At 34.6% G+C, this 24,834-nt stretch overlaps 1 protein-coding gene across 5 annotated transcripts in view; it reads right to left on the bottom strand.

Annotated features, from left to right (window-relative positions):
• Positions 1-3,208: 3,208 nt before the first annotated feature.
• The window catches only part of LOC141530404 (TNF receptor-associated factor 6-like), a 78,424-nt gene continuing 56,798 nt past the window's right edge, over positions 3,209-24,834 (bottom strand). For all 5 annotated transcript variants that reach the window (XM_074247478.1, XM_074247481.1, XM_074247479.1 and 2 more), the window contains 3 exons: positions 16,757-17,063; positions 10,047-10,183; positions 3,209-4,258 (listed from right to left, as the gene is read on the bottom strand). In XM_074247478.1, coding sequence (XP_074103579.1) covers positions 3,673-4,258; positions 10,047-10,183; positions 16,757-17,063 — 1,030 coding nt within the window. In that variant the 3' untranslated portion in view covers positions 3,209-3,672. The remainder of the gene's footprint in view (positions 4,259-10,046; positions 10,184-16,756; positions 17,064-24,834) is intronic.

Raw genomic sequence — 24,834 nt, 5'->3', positions numbered from 1 at the left:
GGAATGGCACCTAATTTGACTCCACAACGAGTTCTTCACTAGAAGAGGTGGAACGCCGAAAGGCTTGATCCAAAGGCATTGCAAGCGTCACGTATACGGAGCCGGTCTACCTTACAGAACAGTCCGATTCCGGATATCTGCAACGAGACGGAAAAGGCAGTGCTCAAAGTGATAAAGCAAATTGCTGCTGCATGTGACACCTCTATGTCGCTGCTGAAGAATCGGAGTTTTCAAAGGTCGGTGTACTAGTGGACAAAAGACATAGCAGAACTTCGAAAAAGATGTCATGAGCTATATCGCCGCCCAACGAGAGCTGCAAAACGCTCCCTGAACCAAAACTTAAATTCGAATGAGTACAAGTCACATAGGAATCCAAGGCAACGAAGAAGCTGACTACCTGTCCAAAGAAGCTACAATGCTAAATAACGTTTCCTTAAAAACAAAAATTCCTTACACCGACCTTTACATGCACTCTTCTGATATAATTAAATCATCTGTGGATAAACTTTTAAGATTGAATAGCAGATTTAAAGGTAAACACTATTTTCAACATTACTACGAAAACTTTAGTAAACTATGGTTCAGGAAAGTAGGCATCATCAGACCAGCAATTACAACCTTTTGCCGAATGCGGTTAAACCACTATCATCTCAACGCCAGTGCCTACAGGAAAAACCTAGCAGAAACTCCAGTTTGTGATTGTGGACATACATCTCAAGATCTAGATCATTTCTTCTGGAACTGTCTTCTATACAGTGTACACCACCCAGCCCTACTCAAAACGCTGGAAAAACTGAATTTCAAACCTCCCATCGACTAACATCTTATTCTCAAAAATCCCGCTCCTAGTCATGTCTACCTACTATTCAACTTTATCCGCAAGTCCAAAGTTAACATATAGCTCTATCTCCAATTAACTGAACACACAATATTCAAACGAACCTAGAGGTTCCACCAAGAAGTAAAAATGAAGTGAAATCCATCTGCCACAAGCTCCATTCTTAAAAGATACCATACACAACGGCTGAATGAACCTAGCGGTTTGAGCCACAAATTAAAAAGAGAGAGGGAGAATGAGTACAAGCAGGCCAAAAAGACGTTAAACAGAGTCATTCACGACGACATCGACCGTGCAAGAGGATTTGCTATTAACCAACATGGCTTCCGAAGAGGTCGATCGACAGTCGGAGCGATCGAGAAAGTCATAAAGATAGCAACATAAGCATGGTCTGGTAGCCTCAAAGCTCGTAAAGTATGTCTTCTCTTCACGCTAGATGTTAAAAACGTCTTCAACATCGCAAATTGGGGAGATATTTTAGACGCGCTGGAACAAAAATTTGACGCGGAGCCAGAGAATCTGGCATTAGTCAACAGCTACCTTAAAGAAAGAAAGCTAATAGTGGAAACTGCAGAAGGCCCACAAGAATGCACCATAACAGCTGGCGTACCGCAAGGCTCAATAATGGGTCCCGATCTATGGAACGCGAACTACGACGAGCTCATAGAAATTCCGTCGCCAAAGCAAGTAGAATTAACGGGCTTTGCAGACGACGTTGGAGCCACGTCTGGCTTTCTCGGAAGCATGGGGACACGGACTTCTTCCTCACACAGCTATTGACAGGACACGAACAGTTTAACGCCTACCTCTTTGAGATGGGACTGAACCGCACGCCGACGTGCAAATACTGCCTGGACCAAATCGACGACGTTAAACACACTTTCTTCGAGTCTGTACGGTAGAAGGACTACAGAAGTAGCACCGGAGAAATTATAGGCACCACACTTTCCCCCGAGAGCTTGATAGCCTGCATGCTCAAAAAAGAAAATAACTGGTCAGCTGTTGCAGCCGACACGCAGCGCTTTTTAAATAAAAAACCGCAGAAAGGGGCCAATAACCAGGAGTAGGCATCGTGAGACGCAACATGGACTGGATTGAAGTAATCGTAACGCGGTTCCGTTCCAGTCTTCCCCTCAAGATCTATGGAGAAAGGAGAGAGGAGGATGTTTAGTTGGTATTGTTGCAAAAGAATATTGACTTCTAAGTCCGAAATACTCAGGCAAACACCTAGTCCTGATATACTTAAATGTATTTTACCTCATCATTAAAAAGAAAAATACACACACACATACATGCATGCAGCCGCACGGACACCACCGTAAAAACCATCAGGGAAGCTTCCTAGGACCTCAAAACGTCAACATCCGTTGAAAACTTGTTTTTTGAAAAACGGGTTAAAACCAATAACTTCCCGAATTTTTTAAAATTTTCAATTTTTCTTAGCGGGAAGTTAAAAAGCAAAATTTGATTTTAGAATAGAAAAAAAATTTTTTAAACAAAAGTTCACTTTTTTAATATTTTTGTATGTAAACTATGTTTCAACACAAAAAAACTGGCTCATAAATTTAAGATTATGATAGATTGATTACGAGTAATGAATTTTCTTATTCGAATTATTTTTTTGAAATTTTTAAAAATTCATATCCTTCAAACTTCTGAAGATTAAAAGCTGATAATTCATAGGTAGGCTTCATAGGTAATTCATAGGCGTCTTCTGATACATACATAAAATGTTAAAAATTCAGTTAAAGAAAAAAATGTGATTTTTGAAATCTGGTGATTGGGGATGAAATAACATTCATACTCGATATTATATAATTGACATCACTACCGTCGTTTTTTTTTTTTTTTTCCAATAAAAAAGCATTTATATTATTTTTTGGATAAGAAGCTATGAAATAGCTAAAAAAACTTAGCCGGTTAGCCGTTAGATAATTAGCTAAAGTAATTTAGTTAACCGGTTAAATTAGCTAAGGTGATCAGTGATTAGTTAGTTAACTAATTAACTTAGCTAACTTTTTAGACTGCTTCTTCTTAGCCATCTTAACCGGCTAAGTTGTACAGCCCTAATAATTATCGAATGAAAGAAAATGATATAATGTCGAGTATAATTTATAATGGTAAAAGAGAATTTTCTTTTCAAATAAATCGTTTACATGGCTTTAACTATCTCCTAATTTTTCATTTTTATGGAAATATGTCAAATTCATTTCTTGATTAAATAACACGTTTCTAATCAGCTAAGTACTGACGTAGCGTGGCTACTACATTTTGCCTATACGATACCGGTGCATCTCAATATTAATGTCTATCGGTATAGGTAGCTGATAATTAGAAAGCTAGTAGGTCTATTATATTAAAAACGAAATCTTCGATATTTTTTTTCAGTATTTATTTAAATAATTATTGACAACCACACAACATGCGTCTGTTCAGAAAAGTTAGAAAGCAGCTAATCGTAGGACCTTACCCGCCAAGCTAAAACATTTACATAGCTGCTAACTTGCTTCCTTAAATAACCTTCGAATAACATATCTATATTTATTTCATGTAGTAAATGCTATAGCTTAAAATATAAGCTACAACTATACTATCACAGGTATAATTTCATTTTACACTATTGTTAGAACATATCGAACATTTGTGACTTTCCCATTGGATAAAAATACCCTAAATTTACCTATTAATCTACGTACAATAATTTACAATTTACAATTATATGTGTAGAACCATTTTTTAATATAATTATTAAATATGCTTTAGAGAAAATAATTTTTTATCGAGCTTTTAGTAAAGATCTTAGATAATGTAGAAGCAAACAAATTTTGAAATTATCATGTCATTTTAATCTTAGTTTTTGTCACTTCTATTCTGAACACTAATGAATTGTCAAACAAGTAATTTGGTAAATCATCGAGAGAAACAAACTCGGTATAGCCAAAGCTCCTTCTGTTTATTTCTCCAACCGGCTTTTTGAATGCTTCTACATTAGGTTTTGTATGAGTTTCTTCACGGATTGATTTTTTGGAATCCTTCTGATGAATTAGAATAAATGATATTGTCCCATTAAATGGCCAATCTAGGTAATTATCATTTTCAGATTGCATCATGTGTATAACAATTGATAAAAATTGAGAATTTTTTGATGAAACATTAATTCGAGCACACATTTTATATCCATTAGGATGAGTAAAAAACTCGGGACTGTAAAACATCGTGGATGAATTTGATTTCATCTCGTTTAATTTTCTTTCAAATGAAATGATTTTCCAAACATACATTCCACTACAATTCCTCGAGTAAAATTCTTCTAAATTTATATTTTTTTTAAGAGATTCTATGTCAGCACACTGATTTTTGATAGTAATGTGCAATTCTTGATTCAATTGTTCCAATGTGACTATTCGCTCATAAAGATTTCTGAAAATAAAAAAATTTTTTAAGATTAAATTTTTTATTTATGAAAATTTTTAAAAGCGTATAAATATAACTATTTTTTTGTCTTAAATTACACTTGCAAAAGTTAAGAAAGCAAAGTAATTTGTGAATTTTTTTAGAGATTTTCGATGGGCTGAAGGACAGAACTACGAGTTTTAGATACCTTAGTGCTAGTTTTGGACACATTTAAATTCAATGATTGTCATAGAATTTTTAAACGTTTTCATTCATACCTACAGAATTTGGGATACTTTTACGTTGGTAAATTAATAATACAACAATTTGAACATCAAATCACTAAAAATGGTATAGTGTCCACAAACGATATCTTTATCCTATTTTAGTGAACAATATTAGTAGTAGAAATGAAAAAAAAAAGGATACCAAGGTTGAAAATTCATGTTATTAGAGTTTTTATTGAAAAGTTCTTAAGAACTGCATTGTCGCGGAATCCCAAGAAATATCTCGAAAAAAGAATTTCGAGAATATTTATCAACCTTTTCTTCAGTTCATGGGCTCAGAAAAATTTTTTATAAGTGGATCATCATTTATACCTAATAACATGATTATCCAACTTCAGTTTTATGTTGAGCAATTTTTTTCACGTCAAGTTCTTAGAGAGACATCCGGATTTGAATAAAAAAGGTTTTTCTGTCTTTTCTACCGATATCTTTGCAACTAATGATTGTACGTGCAATTTGTTGTTATTTTCAAGAATTAAAATAACTATTGTACAAAAATTTTTTAACATCTTTGAAAAAAAATAAATTTCTTCTATTTTTCAAAATTAATTTAGAAAGCATTTAGAAAAGCAACTTTTTCCAATTTTTTTAGTCGATCAACATTATCTTTTCTAATTTTGTTGAGATAGCTTCTGATCGCGCAACCTATTTTACCTCGATGGACCCCTAATAACCCTGTAAAATTACAGATTGATTCATTAAACAGTTTTTCCGGACCGATTTATCGAAGTTTTAGAAAAACTAAGAGAGCAAAACTTGTTCCTTAAATCAAAAATATTTTCAAGTTTTTCAAAGTTTATGAAGAAGTGAATTAATTCAAGAAGCGAAAATGAGAGTACCGAAGAATGGTATCGAAGTGCACGTTGATTCATTCTAGGTACACGGAAAGAATATTATAGGAAGTTTTTCTATACATTATATCAGGCAGATCGGAAATACGGTAGATTTACGGTAAAGCTACGGTAGAGTTATCGTAGAACTGCTGTAGATTATTAAAATACTATAGTAGTTTTACGGAATCGTATAGTAGAGAAAGTTTGAAATGCGGTATGACATAAGATGAAATACGGTAGTGTACACTGATAATACGGTAAAGTGCTCCGTATTCTGATGGTAAAATATCGTCAATCATACTATATTTTTACAGGTGATGCGACCGGTGATCCAACGACAATCGATCCGCGACGATTAATCCACGATAACTGATCCGTGGATAATTGATACGCAGGACAACAGATCCAAGAACAATTGATCCAAAAGTTGCGAGGTTTGAGGGGCCCTCTAATTAATTATTTTAATCATTATTGTAACCCTAAGCATGTATTTAATGGAATAAAATGAATTGTTTTATTTGTAATAAAATATATTAGACAAGAAAGCCTTAAAAACTATTTACCATCTTCTTTTTGAAATTATTATGAACTACAGCATTTGTGCATGGGGTGGTTGTTATAAGACAACCGTAAACTTACTGGTCAGAGTACAGAACAAGTTCACTAAAATATTTGATGATCAAGTATCAATTCTGGGAATTAAAGACTCTTTTACACTGGAATCACTATATTGTCATTACAAACGTTGAAAGGAATTATACGAAAGTCAAAATAGTACCACAAGATGCAAAAGTATCAGTATACCCCGAGTAAAAAAAAATTAGGAATACGGTAGACCCTGAAGGCCATCCGTGCAACTTCCCGCTAATTCCGTAACTAGGTGCATAAAACTGCACTAATGATGTTTTTGAGCTCTTCGAAATACAATTTATGTGTTATTTTGAGCTCTTCAAGTTTAAAAGTCTGATAGAAGTATCATAGGACAATATTCTTTAAATTTTCAAACCGCACTAACTTTTAAATAAATAAACCGATTTTCACGCGGTTGGCAGTATTTGACGCAATTTTTTGTTTCATGATAAATCATCAAGTTTGAATTGATAAAACTAGGAAATTTGGAGTAATTCCAAAAAAGCAGTATTTTTGGTTTTTTTTTTGTTCATGATATTTCTTGAACGAATTGACCAATTTTGACCGGCTTGACGGCGATCGACGTAATTTTTTCATGCTAATTGCTGATTTGTTTTTGAAATCGATCAGTGCAGCCGTTGAAAAGTTATTCCAAAAAATGTCGGAGTTATGTTAAAAAAACACTTGCTTCCAAATATTTTATCGAGAATATCTCTCGAACCAATCAACCGATTTCCACGTTTTTTGAGGCGATTGCCACGGTTTTTTAGGCTATGAAATTATTCTACATCATCAAAAACGATCCGAAAAGAAATGACGAAGTTATGTCAAAAAAACACTTTTTTCGGTTTTCTTTCGTTCACGATATCTCTCGAACGAATCAACCGATTATGACCGGATTAGCGACGATCGGCGTGGTTTTTCAAGCTTAAGGGCGGATTAGTTTTTGAAGTTGATTGATAGAGCCGTTTAAAAGATATTCCAAAAAAACCACTTTCAAAAGTGATTTTTTTCTTATTTTTTGGAGATTTTTCAAGATTTCTTCAAATCTATCGATCCAAATCGGTTCAAATTCTCAGGAAATCTAAGTTTGAGGGAAGCCTTTAGAACGCCGTTTAGTTCGTTCCGATCGGTTCAGTCGTTCAAAAGTTATAAGCGAGTCACACACACACACACACACACACACACACACACACATACACACACACACACACACACACACACACACACACACACACACACACACACACACACACACACACACACACACACACACACACACACACACACACACACACACACACACACACACACACACACACACACACACACACACACACACACACACACATATATATATATATATATATATATATATATATATATATATATATATATATATATATATATATATATATATATATATATATATATATATATATATATATATATATATATATATATATATATATATATATATATATATATATATATATATATTAGGTGGGTCAAAAAATCGAATAATTTATTTTGACTTTATACTCTGAAAAATAGGTTCGTAGACACCTAAAAAGAATTCTCTCCAAGTATAAGCTCTTAATTATAACGGGAAGGTCCTCCGCTTTGCGGGTTTCTATTTTTTCGAATAATCAGATAAAAAAATTTATATCTCGCTTCCAACTGCTTGGAAAAATATTCCGTGGCATAGATTTTGTGAGAAATTGAATGCTTTACAAAAAGGTCTCTTATGACTTTTTCAAAAACTCAACCGATTAAAAGATATTCATAGTTGAAGTTTGGCTATTTTAAGGAAAATATTCGTTTTTATTATGAATTTTATAAGTCGATGAAAAAAATTATTTCGGATTGCGGAACTCATGATTTTGTAGGAAATTTACTGCTCTACAAAAATGGTCTCTTATGATTTTTGATTAAGTGAAGCCGTTACGAGATATTCATCGTCAAACATTAACGAATATCAATATTTCCAGTTTTTGATCAATAATTCGATAAATTTTAATTTAAACTATGAGTTTCAGGAAAATTTACATAAATTTGAGTTTCGATCGATAAAGAAATGTTATAATAAGTTAGATAAAGAATTATTGGAATTATCATTGATTTTCCTTGGAGAAATGCCTCAAGAAAAGATTTCTTTCAAACGTCCTGGTGCTGTTCATCATGCTAGATGGATGGCTAAGGCCATTTATAGTTTAAAAATGTATCTATTCAGAGATGAATTCAAACTCTCTCAGAAAGAATTGCATGGTCTTCGTCATTTCTGTATTTTTATAGTCACATTGTATTTAAAAGCTTGGTTTTCATCAACTTCTGCAACAACTGCTGCTTATCATGACTTGCAGTTTATGAAAAATTTATTGGAGTACAAACATATCAATCCTTTGATTTCTTCAGCTACGTGTGAAAAAATGATTTCGCACTTATGGTATTTGAGTGATGAACTTGCCATTTTATCACTGTTTGACGATGGCGTTCCATTAGAAGTAAAAAAAGTATTGTTGAAGCTGTTAATACTCGTGAAGGTACAGATTCTAAAGCTAAAAGATTTGTAATTGCTAAAAAGATTTGAATTCATTGGCGCAGAGAACTCTGAGTGACTTTGTGTCTAAAAAGTCATTAAATCTTTTCAAAATCTTCGATCTACCGTATGACTTTCTTGATGTCGATGTTGAATTATGGCCTACTAATGAGAGTTATCTCGAAAATAAAGAATACTTTCAACAACTAAAAGTTGTCAATGATTCAGCAGAGCGAGCTGTTGCATTAGTCAGTGAATATAATCAATGCTTGACAAAAATGAAGAACAATTCCAGTACTTATTGCAAGTTGTCAAAGAACATCAAAAACATTCCCAAATTGTAATAAAAGAAATTATTTATAGTAATAGCGTACTGTTATGTTAAAAATATAGACAATTATATTGCAATTGATAATTCAATAAAAAATTTATCTATAAAAAAGTTAAATACTGGTTGTTTCTCACTTGATTCAATACTTTTCATATTAAATTTGACAAAGAAATATGTCATTCACTTCAAATTAAACTAATCATTGGCTATATGTCGAAAAAAATGCTCTAATTTCTTGTTTTAATGCAATCAAACAAGCTCAAGACTGAAAACAATATTAAAAAAATTGTTTATAACATTTCTTTATCGATCGAAACTCAAATTTATGTAAATTTTCCTGAAACTCATAGTTTAAATTAAAATTTATCGAATTATTGATCAAAAACTGGAAATATTGATATTCGTTAATGTTTGACGATGAATATCTCGTAACGGCTTCACTTAATCAAAAAATCATAAGAGACCATTTTTGTAGAGCAGTAAATTTCCTACAAAATCATGAGTTCCGCAATCCGAAATAATTTTTTTCATCGACTTATAAAATTCACAATAAAAACGAATATTTTCCTTAAAATAGCCAAACTTCAACTATGAATATCTTTTAATCGGTTGAGTTTTTGAAAAAGTCATAAGAGACCTTTTTTGTAAAGCATTCAATTTCTCACAAAATCTATGCCACGGAATATTTTTCCAAGCAGTTGGAAGCGAGATATAAATTTTTTTATCTGATTATTCGAAAAAAATAGAAACCCGCAAAGCGGAGGACCTTCCCGTTATAATTAAGAGCTTATACTTGGAGAGAATTCTTTTTAGGTGTCTACGAACCTATTTTTCAGAGTATAAAATCAAAAATATATTATTCGATTTTTTTGACCCACCCTAATATATATACACGCTCGCTCACACACACGCACACACATGTACACATACACACACACACACACAGTGGCAACATCGCGGGGGTAGTCAGGGAAGCTTCCTGTGACTTTCAACCGTCGAGATCTGATGGAAACTCGATTTTTGTAAAACGAGTTGAAAACAATAACTTCCCGATTTTTGAAAATCTGAGATTTTTAGCGGAAATTAAAGAATGTTTATCAATAATTTCACGTTGCTTGTTGAATTCATATGATTATTAATGTATCGCATAAACGATTGATATGTTTCGATTTATTTAATAAAATAAACATATTACTTGATTAATTTTTTCCAATCTGTAATTTTTTCGAAGTCAACCTCAAGGATTTGAGAACTTTCTGACAAAGCTGATTTCGTAAAAGCTTCATACTTTTTATTTGCGTTGATTTGGATTGATGAAGATCTAGCATTCTCCTAAAACAAAAATGTAAAATATGTAATTAAATAATTGAATTTTTGCTATAATGAACAATTATGAAAACGGTTGACCCTAAAGGCCATCCCTGCAACTTCCCGCTAATTCCATACCTAGGTATATCAAAATTGCACTAATGACGTTCTTAAGCTCTTCGAGCTGAAAAATACAATTTGTGTTATTTTGAGCTCTCTGAGCTCGAAGAGATAGCTTTTCGATGCTTTGGAGCTCTTTCAGCTCAAAGAGATAGCTCTTCGAGCTCGAAAGTCTAATAGAAGTTTCATAGAACACTATTTTTTGAATTTTCAAACCGCAATAACTTTTGAAAGAATCAACTGATTTTCATGCGGTTGACGGCACTCAACGTAATTTTTTTAGTCTCATAACAAATTTTAAAGTTTCAATTGATTAAATTGGAAATTTCGCAATCAACTCCGAAAAAATAATTTTTTCAGTTTTCGTTTGTTCACGGTATCTCTCGAACGAATCAACCGACTTTACCCCGCTTAACAGCGATCGATATGGTTTTTTAATGTTAAAAGCTGATTAGTTTTTGGAATTGATCAAGAGAGCCGTTTAAAAGTTATTCCAAAAAATGTCAGAGTTGTGTTAAAAAAACACTTGTTTCCAAACATTTTGTCGATGATGTCTTTCCAACCAATCAACTGATTTTCACGTTTTTGACGGCGATCGACGCGGTTTTTTGAGCTCTGATGATGATTCTATCTTATTAAAAACGATCCGAAAAGAAATGTCAAAGGTATGTAAAAAAATTTGGGAAACGGTTGACCCTGAAGGCCATCCCTGCAACTTCTCGCTCCTTTCTTGATATGTGCTCAAAATTGCGCTTATTACGTTTTTGAACTCGAAGAGCTCAAAAACATAATTTCCATGTAGTTTTAAGCTCTCCGAGCTCAAAAATCTGATAGAAGTTTAATAAAACACAATTTTTTGAATTTTCAAACCGCAATAACTTTTGAACGAATGAACCGATTTCCACGCGGTTGATGGCATTTGACGCAGTTTATCGACTCCTATTATATACTTTCAAACACGAATTGGTTAGACCAGAAATTTCGGTGTAATCCGAAAAAAAAATTTTTTTTTCGATTTTTGTCATCAATGATAGCTCACGAACGAATTAACCGTATTTGACCGGCTTGGTGGCGATCGACATAGTTTTTTATTGTTACGAGCTGATTATTTTTTGGAATCGATTGGTCAAGCCGTTTAAAATTTATTCCAAAAAAACCACATTTAAAAAAATTTTTTTTCGAGGTTTTTGTATAGATTTCTCGAAATCTACAGGTTTAAATCGGTTCAAACCACATTCAGAATCTTAGTTTAATCAAGCTCTTTCGATTGGCATCAACCACGATAAAATCGGTCGAGCCGTTCAAAAGTTATGAGAGGTTTACATATATCCACATCCACACACACACACACACACACACACACACACACACACACACGCGCGCGCGCGCGCACACACACACACACGCACAATGTTTGAAAATGTTACAGGGAGCCCGTAGACAGCCTCGATGGAAGAGAACGGACAAAGAGCGACGCTCCTCTAAAAAGTGGAGGACTTTTGTTTCCGTCACTAACTAACCCTACCGAAGAAGAATTAACTCTGTACCGACCGTCACCGGCCAACAGTCGCTAATGGAGAGGCTCGGTAGCAAGGTCAAAAAGTTAGCCGACTTTATAAAAGACAAGAAGAATCTCCATCCGAGATCGGAAAATTGGTTACGTCCATTAGCATGGTATATAAGCTGGCCAACAAATTACCAAAGACGTTGGTGACAACCACTGAAACATCTCCGTGAATGACCACAAAACTACAGCCACGTTTAATCGCTCCTGCGAAACCATCACCGCAAAAAAAAAAGGAGAACAACAGGAAGAGGCTGCTGTCTACGCCCAGATCTTCCTCAACCATTGACAAGCCAGCACAAAAAAAGACAGCCCGGGACGATACCTGGACCAAAGTTACTCGGCAAAAGAAAAAGAAGGAAACAGAACAGGAGCGAGCAGTACAATCAACTGGTCCAATACCAGCTAAGTAAGGGTGGCTCTAAAAAAACGGAGGAGGAAAAAGACAAGAACATTGGCTGTACTTGTCCAACTAGCTGAAGGACGAATGTACGCCGATCTCCTCAAGGAAATCAAGGCTAAGGTTAACCCGACAAAGACTGGAATAGACATAAAGTCTGTCAAACAAACGAAAAGCGGGGGCGTTCTTTTAGAAATGGGTCGCTAGACCGAAGACACTGCTGCTTTTATGGCTGCGATAAAAACAGAAACCGCAAACATCGGCATGGTCAGAACGCTGGTACCATCAACGACGATAGAGATTCTTGACCTGGATGGAATCTCTTCTGAAACTGACGTTCAGGAATTCAGGGGAAGCGGGACTTAACGGCAAACCTGGAGATCAAACAGCTTAACTTGACTAAAGTTATACCAGGAGGCAATCGGGCAGCCTTCTACGAGATAGACGAGGCCAGCACGATCAAGATCCTTGACAAGGCCCGTATAAAGATCGGATGGGTTAACTGTTGCGTACGACCAGTTGCGAAAGTTACCCGATGCTTCAAATGCCTTGGTTTTGGGCACTAAACAAGAAACTGTACGGGACCGGACAGAAGCGTGTGCTGTTATAAATGTGGTGGAGAAAATCACAAATCTGCAGACTACACGGAAAAGCCAAAATGCTTTCTCTGTACACCGGACAAAGAAGCTCAAGATGGCTTATGTCACATCTCTGGTACCGGGGCTTGTACGGCATTCCGCACCGCACTTGCCGAAGCTACGAGAGGGCAGAAATGACGCGCATCCTTCAAGGAAACCTGAATAGATATGCGTTGGCGCAAAACTTACTACGCCAACGAGTCTTTGTAGCATCTTCGAGCAACTCATCTTCGAGCAACTTATAAGCCTCCAAGATAGAGCATAGGTCACTGACGAAACTGGCATGGCAGCGATTTGGATTGTAAACACAAAGAACGTTACCGCCAACAACAGAGGAAGTGGAGCAGGTTTTGTCTGGATTCAGACCCCCACAACCTACTTCATGAGCGTCTATCTCTCACCAAATGAAGGGATTACTTGTGTTCGAAAGAAAATGGCAAATATAGAAGATGCGATTACTATGTTTGACGGTGAAGTCATCGTAGCCGATGATTTCAACGCTAAATCGGCTGAATAGGAGTTGACTCCTCTGAGACAAGAGGTAACAAAATGGCAGACTTCGCATTAAGACTCGACCTCATAGTACTGAACACTGGAACTCCAAGGATAGCAAACATGATTAAAGACTGGACTGTGTCCAAAAAATACAGTGGTAGTGATCACCAGTATGTGACATTCAGCGGTGGTCTGGCACCTGTTCCGGCTCCACAACGAGTCCTTCAACAATGATTGTGGAACGCCAGGAAGTTTGATCCAGAAAAATTGCGAACGTCACTTACATGGAGGTGGTCTACCCTTCAGAATAATCTGTCTCTGGATACCTGCTGCAAGACGGAAAAGGCAGTGCTAAATGCGATGAAGGAGATTACTGTCGCACGTGATGCTTCTATGCTGCGACTGAAATATCGGAATTTTCACAGGCCGGCGTACTAGTGGTCAACAGATATAGCAGAACTTCGCAAAAGATATCATGAGCTACTTCACCGCGCTACAAGAGCTGCGAAACGCTCCCTGAACCAGAACTCATATTCGAAAGAGTATAAGCAGGCCGAAAAGACGCTAAACCGAGCTATCAAAGCAAATAATGCAAGGTTGTGGAAAGAGATCTGTAACGATCTCGACAAGGATATCTGGGCTAAAGCTTACAAAATTGTCGCCAAAAGACGTGAAATGGCTTCACGGAAGCGCTGAAGTTTCCTGCCTTAATAGACAGCATTAAATCGGAGCTTTTTCCCAAACATCCGCCGCGGGAGAAGAAACACTACGCTCAAAACTGTAAAGTAACACCCTTGACAATTATGGAACTAGAAGACGCGGCTAAGTTACTCAAGACAGAAAAGGCACCTGGACCTGATAGCATCCCGGAATCGGTGATCAAGACTGTTGCCCTGCAATACCTAGACATACTCCTGAACACTTACAACGCATGCTTGACAACTGGCACGTTTCTCGCGATCTGAAAGCGGCAGAGATTGGTTCTCTTAGACAAAGATAAAGAAGTCCCCGTAACACCTTCATTGTTTCGACCATTCTGTTTACTGGACATTGACGGAGAATTGCTCAAGAAGCTCATACAAGGGAGACTCCGCAACGACATCGACCGTGCTGGAGGCTTTGCTACCAACTAACATGGCTTCCGGAAAGGTCCTTCAACAGTCGGAGCAATCGAGAAAGTCATAAAGACAGCAACACAAGCATTGTCTGGTAGCCTCAAAGCTCGTAAAGTATGTTTTCTCCTAACGACAGACATCAACAATACATTTAACAGCGTAAGTTGAAGAAAGATTTTAGACGCTCTGGAGCACAAGTTTGACGCGAAGCCAGAAATTCTGGCACTAGTCGACATCTACCTTGACGAAAGAAAACTAATAGTGGAAACTAGTGAAGGCCGACAAGAATACCCCATAACAGCTGGCGTGCCGCAGAGCTCAATAAGGGGATCCAATTTATAGAACGCGGACTACGACGAGCTTCTCGAAATCCCGTTGCCAAAGCAAGAAGAACTAGCAGGTTTTGCAGATGACGTTGCGGCCATGACAATAGTAAACAGCGTAGTAGAAATCGAACTACTAGTTCGGGAAACCATCGACACAGTCAAGACGTGGCTTGATAAATACCACCTGAAACTCATCAAACAGAAAACCGAGATGGTCATTTTGACACGTCAAAATGGTTCCCAAAACTATTCGCTGTGGACATGGGAGGAACAACGCTGACGTCAACAAGGACTCTGCGCTATCTAGGGGTTATGATAGACGAGAAACTATCTTTCCGCGAACACCTCGACAGTGTTCTCAAGAAAGCCAGCAAAACGGTGATTAGTCTAACTAGAATCATGACGAACACTATGGGACCAAGAACTAAAAAGAGACGCGTTCTTCTAAAAGCGGACCACTCGGTACTGCTTTATGGAGCAAAAATATCGGCAGACATATTGAAGCAAAAGAGCTACCGGCGAAATATAGCGGCAGTGCAGCGGCGAGGCGCTCTCAGGGTTGCCTACATCTACCGAACGATTTCCGAGGCAGCTATATTGGTCATTGTGGGAGCCGCGCTCATCGACCTACCCGCGTTTGAAAGACCAAAACTCTATGATGCTAAAAACAGTGACGAAAACATGAACGACGCAAGAACGAGGATAAAGACGAAAACGCAGCAAGAGTGGAAGGACCAATGGACATCGGAAGGGACGGACAGATGGACGGCGCGCCTGATCCCAAACATAGACGTCTGGCTTTCTCGGAAGCACGAGGATACAAACTTCTTCCTGACCCAGCTATTAACGGGACATGGGCAGTTAAACACATAACTTTTCAAGATGGGTTTGCACAGCACGCCAACGTGCAAATACTGCCCAGACAAAATTGACGACGCCGAACACACGTGATCGGTGGAAGGAATACAGAAGCAACACTGAAGAAACAACTAGTACCACGTTCTCCCCTGAGAGCTTGGTAACCTGCATGATTAAAAAAGAAGAAACCTAGTTAGCTGTAACAGCTTACGCGCAGTGCCTTTTAAAAGATAAAACCACAGAAAGGGACCAGTAACCAGTCGAAACCGGAAGCAGGCGTCGTAAGACGCAACATGGACTGGATTGAAGTAATGCTAAGGTGGTTCTGATCCAGTCTTTCCCTCAACATCTATAGGGAAAGGAGTATAGAGGATGTTTGGTCGGTATTGTTGCAAAATAATATTGACTTTTGAGTCCGACATACCCAGGCAAACATCGAGTCCTTGCATACGTAAATGTATTTTTCCTCCTCCATAAAACACACACACACACACACACACACCGTGACAACTTCGCGGGGATAGTCAGCGAAACTTCCGGTGACCTTCAAACGTCGAGATCTGATGAAAACTTGATTTTTGCAAAACGGGGTGAAAACAATAACTCCCCGATTTTTTAAAATTATTACCACCGGAAGTGTTCGACAAGTTGGAAGGGAAAATTCATATTATTTTTACATTACATTACAGATTCTCTCACAGTTCTTTTGATGAACAATTGAGATTTTTGACACATTTACCATATTAAAAATCACATTGTTCTCCAAAGTTATTATTAGATAATAGTTCCTAATTTGTTCCATTTATTTATTAAATTTTGATCCTAGAGCAAGTGCTCCCTAAGGGTCATCATAATAAAGTACAGTTTGTCATGAATAAATCAAAAGGTAATGTAATATTGGGATAATAGAACATAATAGATTAATTATAAATAATATAACATAATAAGATAACATAATAAGTAATAATGAGTATGATAATATTAAAAATTGCTTTTGTCATTTTCATTTACTGCAGTTACAATTATCAATTCAATAAATCATTTAATTGACGAGTAATAATAAAGTTCCACAAATACTTACTAGTGAGCAATTATTGACATCACCATCAGTAATTGTATTACAATTATATTTTCCATCAACGTTATTATCTACGTGACCATCAATATTATCATGATAAGCATGATTTTCTTGCGTACCATCTTTGAAAACACATTCCATTGTATGTGATTGTAATTTTAATGGAGATAATAGCACACAGCAACCCCGATTTTTGTGAGGGCAATGTATACGTTCTTGAGATATTTCTCTGCTTGTATAAAGATCTCTAAAAATATCTTTTCCCTCCTCTAAATGTTGACTATCAATAGGACAACGAGTTTCTTCCCTCCTGTAAAGATTTTTAGTTTTTAATTTCATTTTTTAAAATTGTGCAATTAATTTGTAAACTTTGAACAATCAATGAAAAATGTACACAAAAAAAACGGTTGTCTTAAACCAAAAAAATATTTTTTCTTTAATTTGGTATTTAAATTCAAAGTAGTTCCGTTTCTCAATTAACGAATCGATGTGATGTCATGGGATACGAGGTAGAAACGAAGTTCCTTTGGATAATGCAGAAGCAACACAATTTGCAAAAAAAAAGAGCATTACTTAATTTTTTATGTATTTTCTTAATTTTTTTAACTTCCCGCTAAAAAAATTAAAAATTTTCCACTGAATGGAAGTTATTGATTTCGCTCCGATTTTCGAAAGTCGAGTTTTCATCGGATCTCCACGTTTCGAGGTCCCAGAAAGCCATTCTGACAATTCCCGCCGAGGTATCCGTACGCGCGCATGTGTGTGTGTGCGTGCGCGCGCGCGCGCGTGTGTGTGCGTGTGTGTGTGTGTGTGTGCGCGCGCGCGTGTGTGTGTGTGTGTGTGTGTGTGTGTGTGTGTGTGTGTGTGTGTGTGTGTGTGTGTGTGTGTGTGTGTGTGTGTGTGTGTGTGTGTGTGTGTGTGTGACTACGTGACTCGCTTATAACTTTTGAACGACTGAACCGATTGGAACATACTAAGCGGCGTTTTAAAAAGTTTCCTCAAACTTAGATTTCCTGAGAATTTGAACCGATTCGGACCGGTAGATTTTGAGAAATTTTGAAAAATCTCAAAAGAAAATAAAAGTAAGTGAGGTTTAAAAATTTAAAAAATATTATTCTATGATACATCTATCAGACTTTTGAGCTTGAAGAGCTCAAAAACGTCATTAGTGCAGTTTTATTCACCAAGGTATGGAATAGCGGGAAGTTGCACGGATGGCCTTCAGAGTCTACCGTTTTTCTAATTTTTTTACTGTGTAAATAAAAAATTCTAAAATATCAATTCCCTCGCGGCTTTTGAATCATTCTGGAACCACTATATAAACGGTCTGGCACCCTTCTGTAACCAGACTGATTCCAGAATGTTTCCAGAGTGCGTTTGTAACATTTGTCCATTATGTATCCAGAGCATAACCAGAGTGAATACATATCAAAACCATAGTAAATACATTCTAAATCCAGAATGTAACTTGAGTGGATACAGACTATATTCAGAATAAATTCATATCAAATCCATAATGTATCTTAAGTGGAAACATACCATTCTCATCATGAGTATATAACGAAATCAGAATGTAAGCTGAATGGACTCAAAATAAAACCAAAATGAATACACACTATAACCAGAATGTACCAAAATAAATAAATAAATCAGTAAAAATTAACAATTTAAAAAACATTTGATCCAAAATTTTTTCTTTATGTTTTTTTTTTATAACTTGTTTTTTTTTTATTTCATTTTTATTTTGATTTTTACATTTCTGTTTCTGAGAGTTTTTTAAAGGTGGTGGAGGAGGAATAAGGTTTCACATCACATTACATTCATTAATCTTAGTTAAATTTTACGCTTCCCTTATAAATAAATATAAAAAAACGCCCTAACCGAGATTCTAACAGTGAACCTAACGCTCGCGAGGCTATAACCTAACCGCGTCGCTATACGAACGTTGGAGAAACTTATTTGTTAGGAGTTTCATTAACCACATGTATTACTGGCTATCTTGACAGTGTAAGTTTTAACGTTTAAAATTTACCATTTTACGTACGTAATATATTCCTCAATTAAAAAGAATTTTGTGAAAAAATTGAAAAGTACAATATTAATTAAAAAATTTTGAGAGCAGCTTTGAAGTTTCTTTCTTGAATGTATGCATTTTACCATTTTAATAATTTATACCGTAAATCCGCCATTAAATATATTAATTAATTAAAAAAAATTGAAAATGTAAATTTGCCCATTCTTAGACTTAAAAAACCTAATGACCTCAAATAGATTCTAATGACTCTACAACTTATGCTTCAATTAAATTATTCTTTGAACATCAGAATGATATTTTTATTATGATTTGCCGATTAACTGTTCAGCATGTCAAAATGTTTCATCACTCTACTACGAAGACAACAGTTAAACATATTATTATAAACATATTATACCTATTGCAGAAAGTAATAATTTGATGATATTTAGTTTAAAAAATATAAAATCAATTTCCCAATTTGTAAGAGCTGGTGACTATGTTTGTAAATAACCAAATAATCTAAAAATAGTTTGTAATAATTGATTAAAAAGCTATCATTAAATATTGATTGAAAAATATCAAAAATTTTATTTCTGTAATAATTCAAATATACTGTATTTAGACTATAAAAATGTATGGTAATAAAATTCATTTTTTAAACTATTTATATTAATATTGCTATACACATTTACAATAGAATAGTTCAAACTTTTAAATTTGTTTGATTTTTTTATATTAATGATGTGTAAGATAATTGTCTTAACATTAAATATTTATTTGCCGGGACCAGGTGTTAAAAGATGGAGGAGACACATTCGTGGTTATAATGGTATTTATACTAAAATTAATCACAGGCATAGCTTTGGTTGTACAGAGTTTGAATAGTTCACAAATATTGAGCACTTTGAACATAGTTATGATCTTGAATTATCACATTAATTCATGAGTACGCGTTGATTGAGTTTAATTGAGTTGTATTAATTAATGCATATTAATTAGACTGAGCATGAGTTGTAGAAAGTTGATCTTCAATTGAACTGTTAATTAATTTACAATGTAATTAACACTAGCAATTATGAGCGAGAAATATGAGTAATGTTGTAGAATTAGGTCACCAGACGATTAATTAATTACACTTAATTAATAGTCATAGTATGAGCGTATAAATTGGATTGACTGAGTGTAATGATTGATAGAGTGAATGAATGCAAGTGTAGTGAGAGCTTGAGCTTGAATCTGTAGAGTTCACAGTAATGATTAATTGGATGAGCTGTATAAATTAGAGTCACTGGATTATTAATCAATTAACAACATAATTAACTCTCACAGTGTGAGCGAATGAGCCTTAAAACTAACGAGCTCAATTGAGTACTTGAGTCTCGGGATACGAGATAGAACACACAACGTTGAACACGGAATGGCCGACAGGCCCAAGAGCTGGTGACAGTCACCCCCAATCTCCACCACGCAACATCTGCAATGCGGCATTTGATTTTGACGCATGATGACGAATTTCTATTAGCAATTGTAATATTATCGTTGCTAGGTAGAAAGTGTAGGTGACTGTTGTACATGTGTATGAGAGAGAGCGACACATGAGTAGCCATGTGACAATGAGTAGGAGAGAGAGGGAGCATGTGAGTATGGATTGTGATGAAGTGATCTCAGATGATTTACAATAAATACTTAATTGTACCTGAGTTGCCAATGATTGCTGATGAATAAAATGAGTAGCGATGCTGTAGTTGGCTTCAGTAAAGCTGAGTGGATGAGTTTGATGATTTCGTAAATACACAAAATTGCACTGGTCACGGTAAATGCGTGTGTACGCTGTACAATTAGCACGTGTTATGAGGAGTATGGCCGCTTGCCGGTGAGCCAGTTGAGTTGAGGTAGAACACCCGAGGGCGCTTGTGTAGTGGCGCCTCGGTGCTACCAGTTTGTTGCGGGAAGGTTTGAATGATTCCGCAACATGATGGAATTATATTATTTAATAGAAAAAAAAAAAAGCTGTTTTTATTTATTGGAAATTATATGCAGTTTCAGACTTTTTAAACTTGAAGATTGCCAATGGTTGTGCGGTGGAGATTATGCATTTTAGTTTCAAGAAATCTGTAGATTAGAGTGTCTAATCCTATTATTCTTGACATATATGTGATCAAATCTGACAATGCATAGATCTATACATAGTCGTAGATAGGCTTATACATGATCTTATACAGCAACAGTCAGCAACAGTTACGATCAAATCCACTATATATGAATGTATATGGGGTATTCCATGCCAAATCGACCACTTTTGACCCCGACCCTTTTCGATTTGGCCGAAAGTTTTCCATCCTTTTCTACCCTATAAAAAACGGTTCTCAGAATTTTTTTGAATTTTTTTACCTAACTCCAAAAAAGTTATGAATTTTTCAAAAAAATGGCTTTTTTATTTTCAAATAGCCATAACTTTTTCAAAACTAAACATTTAGGTACCTTTTTTTTTTTAAATTTTTGTTTTTAGATGTACTTTCCGATAAAAAATATTAAAAAATTTTTGTAAGTCAATACATATGGAATTTTTCAGTTTTTTGACAAAAATCAATGATTTTTCGAAGTTCGACATTTTTTTTTTTAAATTTTTTTTTTCTAAAATAAACTTTAATCAATTCCACAGTTACCCCTGTAGAACCCAGATTGGGCCGATTTCTCTTTCTATTTTTTTTATTCAATTGAAAAAATATTGTTAAATTTTCTTTCATAATATCAGTCGCCGGACGTAAACCAATTTTTTTAAAATGAGATTCCAACTCAAAAGGATTACAACACCGATCAAATACCTTTTTTGACGCCATAAAGACAAATTAAAAAAGCGCTTATAAACTAGAGAAATTATTTATTTATACAACAAATGTAATGACAATCTTTTATAAAACACTAGATTGCACAAAAGATTTATAGGTTATGTTTTAGATCTCAAAATGAAAAAGCCGCACTTTTAATCAAAACATACTAGCTTAATAAGGGTGGGTCAAAAAAATCGAATAATATATTTTTGATTTTATACTCTGAAAAATAGGTTCGTAGACACCTAAAAAGAATTCTCTCCAAGTATAAGCTCTTAATTATAACGGGAAGGTCCTCCGCTTTGCGGGTTTCTATTTTTTTCGAATAATCAGATAAAAAAATTTATATCTCGCTTCCAACTGCTTGGAAAAATATTCCGTGGCATAGATTTTGTGAGAAATTGAATGCTTTACAAAAAAGGTCTCTTATGACTTTTTCAAAAACTCAACCGATTAAAAGATATTCATAGTTGAAGTTTGGCTATTTTAAGGAAAATATTCGTTTTTATTATGAATTTTATAAGTCGATGAAAAAAATTATTTCGGATTGCGGAATTCATGATTTTGTAGGAAATTTACTGCTCTACAAAAATGGTCTCTTATGATTTTTTGATTAAGTGAAGCCGTTACGAGATATTCATCGTCAAACATTAACGAATATCAATATTTCCAGTTTTTGATCAATAATTCGATAAATTTTAATTTAAACTATGAGTTTCAGGAAAATTTACATAAATTTGAGTTTCGATCGATAAAGAAATGTTATAATAAGTTAGATAAAGAATTATTGGAATTATCATTGATTTTCCTTGGAGAAATGCCTCAAGAAAAGATTTCTTTCAAACGTCCTGGTGCTGTTCATCATGCTAGATGGATGGCTAAGGCCATTTATAGTTTAAAAATGTATCTATTCAGAGATGAATTCAAACTCTCTCAGAAAGAATTGCATGGTCTTCGTCATTTCTGTATTTTTATAGTCACATTGTATTTAAAAGCTTGGTTTTCATCAACTTCTGCAACAACTGCTGCTTATCATGACTTGCAGTTTATGAAAAATTTATTGGAGTACAAACATATCAATCCTTTGATTTCTTCAGCTACGTGTGAAAAAATGATTTCGCACTTATGGTATTTGAGTGATGAACTTGCCATTTTATCACTGTTTGACGATGGCGTTCCATTAGAAGTAAAAAAGTATTGTTGAAGCTGTTAATACTCGTGAAGGTACAGATTCTAAAGCTAAAAGATTTGTAATTGCTAAAAAGATTTGAATTCATTGGCGCAGAGAACTCTGAGTGACTTTGTGTCTAAAAAGTCATTAAATCTTTTCAAAATCTTCGATCTACCGTATGACTTTTTCTTGATGTCGATGTTGAATTATGGCCTACTAATGAGAGTTATCTCGAAAATAAAGAATACTTTCAACAACTAAAAGTTGTCAATGATTCAGCAGAGCGAGCTGTTGCATTAGTCAGTGAATATAATCAATGCTTGACAAAAATGAAGAACAATTCCAGTACTTATTGCAAGTTGTCAAAGAACATCAAAAACATTCCCAAATTGTAATAAAAGAAATTATTTATAGTAATAGCGTACTGTTATGTTAAAAATATAGACAATTATATTGCAATTGATAATTCAATAAAAAATTTATCTATAAAAAAGTTAAATACTGGTTGTTTCTCACTTGATTCAATACTTTTCATATTAAATTTGACAAAGAAATATGTCATTCACTTCAAATTAAACTAATCATTGGCTATATGTCGAAAAAATGCTCTAATTTCTTGTTTTAATGCAATCAAACAAGCTCAAGACTGAAAACAATATTAAAAAAATTGTTTATAACATTTCTTTATCGATCGAAACTCAAATTTATGTAAATTTTCCTGAAACTCATAGTTTAAATTAAAATTTATCGAATTATTGATCAAAAACTGGAAATATTGATATTCGTTAATGTTTGACGATGAATATCTCGTAACGGCTTCACTTAATCAAAAAATCATAAGAGACCATTTTTGTAGAGCAGTAAATTTCCTACAAAATCATGAATTCCGCAATCCGAAATAATTTTTTTCATCGACTTATAAAATTCATAATAAAAACGAATATTTTCCTTAAAATAGCCAAACTTCAACTATGAATATCTTTTAATCGGTTGAGTTTTTGAAAAAGTCATAAGAGACCTTTTTTGTAAAGCATTCAATTTCTCACAAAATCTATGCCACGGAATATTTTTCCAAGCAGTTGGAAGCGAGATATAAATTTTTTTATCTGATTATTCGAAAAAAATAGAAACCCGCAAAGCGGAGGACCTTCCCGTTATAATTAAGAGCTTATACTTGGAGAGAATTCTTTTTAGGTGTCTACGAACCTATTTTTCAGAGTATAAAGTCAAAAATAAATTATTCGATTTTTTTGACCCACCCTATAGCTTATAGCATCTAGTTTACTGGCTATAGGTAAGTCGATAATTGTTATCCCTAGTTTATCGATCTAATTGATATATTAAAATTTGAATCTTACTAAATACAGTCATCGATGAAGCCTCTAAATTGTAAATATAATGCCGTGAAATCGTTGAATTGTATTTATCGCATTATATAAATAAAATTTATGAAAAAAATTTTTTTTTCCATTTTTGAAAATTTAACAATATTTTTTCAATTGAATAAAAAAAATAGAAAGAGAAATCGGCCCAATCTGGGTTCTACAGGGGTAACTTTGGAATTGATTAAAGTTTATTTTAGAAAAAAAAAATTTAAAAAAAAAAATGTCGAACTTCGAAAAATCATTGATTTTTGTCAAAAAACTGAAAAATTCCATATGTATTGACTTACAAAAATTTTTTAATATTTTTTATCGGAAAGTACATCTAAAAACAAAAATTTAAAAAAAAAAAGGTACCTAAATGTTTAGTTTTGAAAAAGTTATGGCTATTTGAAAATAAAAAAGCCATTTTTTTGAAAAATTCATAATTTTTTTGGAGTTAGGTAAAAAAATTCAAAAAAATTCTGAGAACCGTTTTTTATAGGGTAGAAAAGGATGGAAAACTTTCGGCCAAATCGAAAAGGGTCGGGGTCAAAAGTGGTCGATTTGGCATGGAATACCCCATATATAATTATGTATGATTAGGCAAAAACTTTTTTCCTCGGCGCATTAGCAGAGCAGTCCAAAATATCCCATAGGAAAAGTGTAATAAATTTTTTATTTCAGAATTATTTAAACGT

The sequence above is a fragment of the Cotesia typhae genome, unplaced genomic scaffold (assembly GCF_013202065.1).
Source record: "Cotesia typhae breed Kobodo isofemale line unplaced genomic scaffold, CoteBio_Ctyphae contig_5, whole genome shotgun sequence".
In the NCBI taxonomy this organism is placed as follows: Eukaryota; Metazoa; Arthropoda; class Insecta; order Hymenoptera; family Braconidae; genus Cotesia; species Cotesia typhae.
This window is presented reverse-complemented; position numbering and strand designations above follow the sequence as displayed.